Source organism: Dipodomys spectabilis, unplaced genomic scaffold (genome assembly GCF_019054845.1).
Source record: "Dipodomys spectabilis isolate Male_0828 unplaced genomic scaffold, ASM1905484v1 ptg000324l, whole genome shotgun sequence".
Taxonomy (NCBI): domain Eukaryota; kingdom Metazoa; phylum Chordata; class Mammalia; order Rodentia; family Heteromyidae; genus Dipodomys; species Dipodomys spectabilis.
Genome location: NW_024871001.1, coordinates 2,450,701 through 2,456,974, shown reverse-complemented (window position 1 = coordinate 2,456,974; position 6,274 = coordinate 2,450,701). Strand labels below are relative to the sequence as shown.

Below are 6,274 nucleotides of genomic sequence, written 5' to 3'. Positions count from 1 at the left end.
TTGTCTGAGAAAAATAACTGAACTTCAAAATACATCTAGTAACATGCTAGAGATTACATGAGAGGATTTAAACAGTAAGTATTTTTTCTATGTAAGAATTTATTTTGCATAGAAAATAAGTCAAATTTGTTAGGAAAATGGAGGAGAATGGAAAAGGAATAGGCTAGACTTGATAGTCAATAGACTAGGACTTTTTATTGCCAGCAAGGAGGACAGACCTTCCTGAGGGTTTGGAGGTTGTGCAAGGGACTAGATTTTGGGGTGGACTTATATAGGGTTTAACAAGGAAGCAGAAAATAAAAAAATGAGCTGTGGTCTCTTGGAGGCCCAGGGAGGTATCCTTGGGCAGGCCTAGAGTGGAATGCTTTATCTGGAGTGAGGGGCATTTTCGGCCAAGCCTAGGTTGGAATAACCTGTCTGCAGACAGGCATATGGTCAAGCCTGTTCATGTGTACCTGGGGTCTTGCTTGTCCTGGGGGAATAAGGCAGGAATCAGTCCTTCAAAATTGACATATTGGGGCTGGGAAGGTGGCTCAGTGGTAGAGAGCTTGCCTTGCATGCCTGAGGCACCACATAAGCAAAAAGCAAAAAGCCGGAAGTGGCGCTGTGGCTCAAGTGGTAGAGTGCTAGCCTTGAGCTGAAGAGCTGAGGGACAGCGCCCAGGCCCAGAGTTCAAGCCCCATGACCGGACCCAAAACAAAAACAAAAACAAAAACAAAATTGACATATCTTTCTGATGCTTTTGAGTAAAAATATGTTTCGGTATACATTTTGATCCAATTGCTCTTACTGCATGATTTTATGCCCTATATTTTCATGATTGTAACTAATCAATAAATAATTTATAAATACAATTTGTTAGTGTGTGTGTGTGTGTATGTGTGTGTGTATGTATGTATATTCCAGTCCTGGGCCTTGAACTCAGACTGGACACTGTCCCTTAACTTTGTTGCTCAGATCTTGCACTCTATCACTTGAGCCACAGCTCCACTTCTGACTGTTTAGGTGCTTAATTGGAGAGTTTCATGGACTTTCTTGCCAGGGCTGACTTCTTACCTCAATCATCAGATCTCAGCCTTCTGAGTAGCTAGAGTTACCAGCTTGAGCCACTGGTGCCTTGCCACAATTTGTTCTTATTATCTTTCTTGTCACAGTAAAAAGAAGAAATGTACTCACTGTCTTACTTATATAACTGTAATCCCTTTGTACATCACCTTGACAATAAAATAAAAAAGAATTTGAATATATATAGTGTATAATTATTTTCAAATTACAAGAACATAGGATTATGATTATGTCTTTCTAGGCCACTCCCTATGGACATGTGTTAGTGGATATTGTAAAGGAATATATTTCTCATACCATTGGTCTTCTCATGTTTATTAAGACAATTTTTATCAAGGTCTTATAGAGCTGAAAAAAAACTATCTTATATTGCAAAGTACTATATTCTCCTGGATTCTTGGGAACAATTTTAGTTCTAATTTTCTATCTTGTCTAAGCTAATTTTATTTGAGAAATGACTGAATGGAAGAGGGAATATTCTATTCTTGAACATTTCTACTTAATTCAGCATTTCTTTTATCATATACACTCGATCTAGAATTAGAGAAATCAGTCTTTTCATAATGCATTTTATGTTTTCTTTTGAAACCACAGAAGTATTAAACATTTTCAAAGTGTCACTATCAACTGACAATGTGAAAAATGTGAGATTCATTGATGATCAAAAGTTTAATAAGCATCTGGCTTGATATAATCCATAAAGCCCCAGTGAAGTGAACACTGTTGTAAATTCATATAAGGAAACCATATCTGGAGCAATTTACCTCAGCCCCAGGATGAGAACATGGCAGTTCTTGGGTACGAACTCACTTCTAACTTGCTCCACAGGCCACACTCTTAATGTGCTTCCTAGACTCTCAGAAATAAAATATAATTCTCTTTGTCAGATAAAGAAAATAATTCATCTTACGTGCCCCTAGAACAGAGTTCTAACAGAGATGTTGTTAGTCTTAGAGGCACTATAATCCAATTGAATATTACAGCGGAATAAGTAATCAGTTCTAGCATCTGGCTGATCAGAGGTTTTCACAGCCATGAATATTCCCATAGGAAAATAGCATAAAGTTTATTATGGACAATTTTAAATTAATTCATGGTCCAAACACATGTTTCTTTAAAACAATCTTAATAAGGACATGAGGAACCTGTTTAGAAGTGTTTAAAAATGTGTTTTTTTAAAACAAATCAGAATTGTTGTAAATACAAAATGCCTAACTCTCCCCAAACATAGAAAAAGCTGACATATAATAATTTTCTTCTTTTTTGGGGGAGGGGAGGGTCCAGTCGTGGGGCCTGAACTCTGGGCCTGGGTGCTGTCCTTCAGCTCTTCAGCTCAAGGCTAGCGCTCTACCACTTGAGCCATAGCTCCACTTCTGGCTTTTTTCTTTTTGCTTATGTGGTGCTGGGGAATCAAACCCAGGGCTTCAGGCATGCAAGGCAAGCGCTCTACCACTGAGCCACCTTCCCAGCCCCTTCTTCTTTAGAAGAACATGATGTAACTAAAAAAGTGATGTTGTGGGCATGGATTACAAAAGAAAAAGTAGGAGTCCAGGTGGAGGACATCTGAAATCCCAGCACTCCAAAGGTTGAGTCAGGAGCATAGTTTGGGCCACATAGCAAGAGCCTGTCTCAAACAAACAAAAAAGCAACAGAAAAGAATAATTAGGAAAAATTACAGATTTCTCCTTTTTATAAAATATTAATCAGGTGTTGTTATTTCATTCTATTTTAATTCTTCCATGTGTTATCAAATTCTTCTTGATATAACTCTGCTGGATAAATAGGGCTGTAAATATTTTTCTGCTATGAAGGCACAGTTTTCATTATGAACAGTAGAGATTACTTAGCTAATCTCCCAGTAGATTAAAAAGATGATAATCGGGGCTGGAAGGTGTCTCAGTGCCTTGCATGCATGAGGCCATGGGCTCAATTCCTCAGTACCACATGAGCAGAAAAAGCCAGAAGTGGCACTGTGGCTCAAGTGGTAGAGTGTTAGATTTGAGCTAAAGAGCTCAGGGACAGCATCCAGGCCCAGAGTTCAGACCCCATGACTGACAAAAAAAATTATAATCTCTGTTCAACTGATATCAGAATCACATCACTTAGATATGACCATTCAAACCAATTCCATTTGGTTTGAGGCTTTTATCTCCTTCCAGGGCTGAATTTATTCTCATTCCTACTATATTAAGTTACTATTCCAGGTAAATTGGAAAAGTCAAGCTCCAAACACATGCAGCTATCTATGTTTTCTTTATTAGAAACACCAGGGTATTCTAGTTTCAGTGGAAGCTTATGAAGCCCAAAGTTTTAAAGTGAATAGTTCATTATTCGTACTGCTTAATGTCAGTGTGGAAATATGAGAACAGAATGAGATGTTTAACTCCAGACCTCATTTCTAATCCTAAGGAATTTAGTTCTTTGAGATTGTCTCAACAATGAAATGCAGGTAATCATGTTTTTCAGTCTTTTCTGTTTTGTAAGCATCAATCAGAAAGAAAGACCATAACATAAATAACAGGAGTAGGCTTTTGAAATCTTCATGGTCTAGACACACAATTAATTTAGCTTTCTTGAATTATCTCTCCTTCCAAAAGGAATATATTTGAGCCCATGTCATTTGAAATATCCAAATAGGCAAAATGCTGTGTGTGTGTGTGTGTGTGTGTGTAGGTGTAGGTGTAAATACATGTCAATGTGGCTAATGATAGCATAAAAATCCCCACATAGACCAGATGCTGGTGGCTTATGCCTATAAGCCTCAGAAGGCTGAGATCTGAAAACATTCAGTCTTTTTCCCCCCAGTTTTCTTATTTTTAAAATAATTTTTGAATATTTTTATTATCTTTGAGGAATTGTACAAAGGACTTGCCATTCACCAAAGCAGTTTATGAATATAGTGCATCTTGACCAATGTCACTCCTTTCAACATTTTTACTACCTCTCCCAACCCTCTCCTCCTTCCCTTATTTATTTTAATGTTAGGTTATGTACTGAATTTTTTGTTTTATGTAGTCTCACTATACATATACAAAGAAAATGAATTAAAATATTCGTTGCTTGAAAACGTGCTTTAAAAATAAATAAAATAAGCTTGTAAACACTGAAAAGATTTTGAAACTAAAAATTTTAACGCTAGTACATTTAGGAAGAATAAAAGTGCAAGAGAAGAAGGTGAACTCATTATTTTGGCTAGACTTCCAACTTTTTGTCAACATTGATTGACAAAATAATGACTATAACCATTCCAATAAAATTTTAACCTAAGTTGAGCTATATGTTTCCTTTTCTTCAGCAAAATTACGGTATTTTGAGATTCATCCCAGGTTGTAAATGACATCACTAGATCTCATTAAGAGTACTTTTGTTTTTATTAATTGCTTATCTCTAATTAGTTGTTATAAGATTATGGTATTCTCAATGCTACAAAGATGTGAAAAAGTCTATATGAATGTTGATCTCACAGTTGAAAAAATCCAAAATATGAACACAAAGCAAAAGTTCATTGAGAAATGTTTATAAACATTAGGTGTTTAAGTACATATGCTACCCACCAAAGATGTACATTTATAGTAGGAATCTTATCATATATTCTGATGTTTAAAATGAGGACAAGAAATTACCAAGCAGTGAATAGGAAAAACCATCTAGTTGTTATAAATTATAATAGCCGTAGTCATCAAAATCATCGAAGTCTTCATCGTCATCCTCATCTGCCTCCGCATATTTCAGTTCATGAGCTCTTACTACTCTCGGGATAGGAGTATTAACATCATGGTAATCCCATCCCTTCCTGAAGAAAAACTTCTCAAGGATAGCTGGCATATTGTAGCCTTTGCTCATGATGTAATCCTTAAATGCAATTGTTCCATAAAGTTCATCAATGATATCTGGGGGATAAGGTTTCTCAATGAAGACCTTGGGGTCAATCAGAGGCTCATCATTCACTAGCTTTTTCCACAAACAAGGTTTCAGGTACCAAGCTCCATACCTTATCTTCTCCCAGTGGATTTTATATGGATCAGGTGGCTTCCGGAATTTCTTCTCAAAATTGCTTTCCTGGATGGAAAATCTTATCTGCTTCACTCTGCTTAATTTCCTACACTGCCTGGCCTCTAAAGGAATTCTATTTATTTTCTTAATGCGACAATCTGTATAGATTGGTTTGCACTCATATCCAAGGTCAAAGTGATCCGCCACTAAGTCTTCATCAATGTCCAAGTCTCCAAGTGTCTGAATCCAGTCGCAAAACTTATAGACTGTTTTGGGTATGTATCTCCGCATGACCGCCTCAAATAATGCCTTTGGGACCTTGGTTTTTTTCAGAGGCACAAGATCTACACGGGTGCCAGGAATTGGGGGAGGATTCAGGCAAATTTTCATGGCTTTCGACTGTTTAGATGTCTTGATGGGTTTCTTGGACTTTTTAACTTTCTTGCTACGCTCACAATAATTCCAGGTACTCTCCAGCTTCCTTTCAGGGTCTAACAATTCCAGCACCTCCAGTAAGAGCTCTTTGGATATACCGTCTTCCAGATGCGGGTAGAGAGCCAACGGATGCTTCCGTGTCATTTTGGCTTCGAGGTTTTCCACAAATGCCCTGCGTGCTTGCTGGGATTGCGAAAGTGAAGAATACACATTTGCATTGTTGGGCATCTTTGTGGGACTCGTGGGGGAAGATTTGTGAGAAATCGTCGGGAGAAAGGGCCCCTTGGATCCTTCAGTGGTCAAATTTTCAGAAGGTGGTGAGGTTTTCTGAAAGTGTTCCAGTCCTTCCTTCACAAATACCCATTTTCGGCCATCTAGCGAAGTGGGAATCTTGAAAGTCTCCTTGTCGGGTGTGATCATACACTTAGCAGGCTTATTGTCATTGCGCCAGGGCTTGCAGGGCACTTGTGCCGGCGTTGCCCTCAGTACCCATGGCTGCAAGGAACACCTCTGTCTCCGGTCTCCCATAGTGGCCTTGGCTCAGAGACCACTGGGCCACTAAGAGATCCAAATACGTCCTAACGTGCTGGAATTCTCTCCTTTTCTATTCCATTCGGAGAGATTAGGAATGCCCCACCCCCCACCTTTTTCCATTCTATGACCCATTGTGTGGACATAACTCACTCATTCTTTTTTTTTTTTAATTGTGAAAATACTGTACAGAGGGGTTACAATTACATGAGCAAGGTAATGAGTACATTTCTTATCAAGCATTGTTGCC

The 6,274-nt window shown here is 38.2% G+C and overlaps 1 protein-coding gene across 1 annotated transcript; it reads right to left on the bottom strand.

The window, feature by feature from the left end:
- Positions 1 to 4,719: 4,719 nt before the first annotated feature.
- Positions 4,720 to 6,021, bottom strand: LOC122128181 (protein FAM47A-like). Its single transcript, XM_042702465.1, has one exon. The coding sequence runs from the start codon at positions 6,019 to 6,021 to the stop codon at positions 4,720 to 4,722; it is 1,302 nt and encodes a 433-aa protein (XP_042558399.1).
- Between the last annotated feature and the right edge of the window lie 253 nt (positions 6,022 to 6,274).

Excerpts from the sequence above, each read along its gene's own strand:
- LOC122128181 (XM_042702465.1), bottom strand. The coding sequence starts at position 6,021 with ATGGGAGACCGGAGACAGAGGTGTTCCTTGCAGCCATGGGTACTGAGG.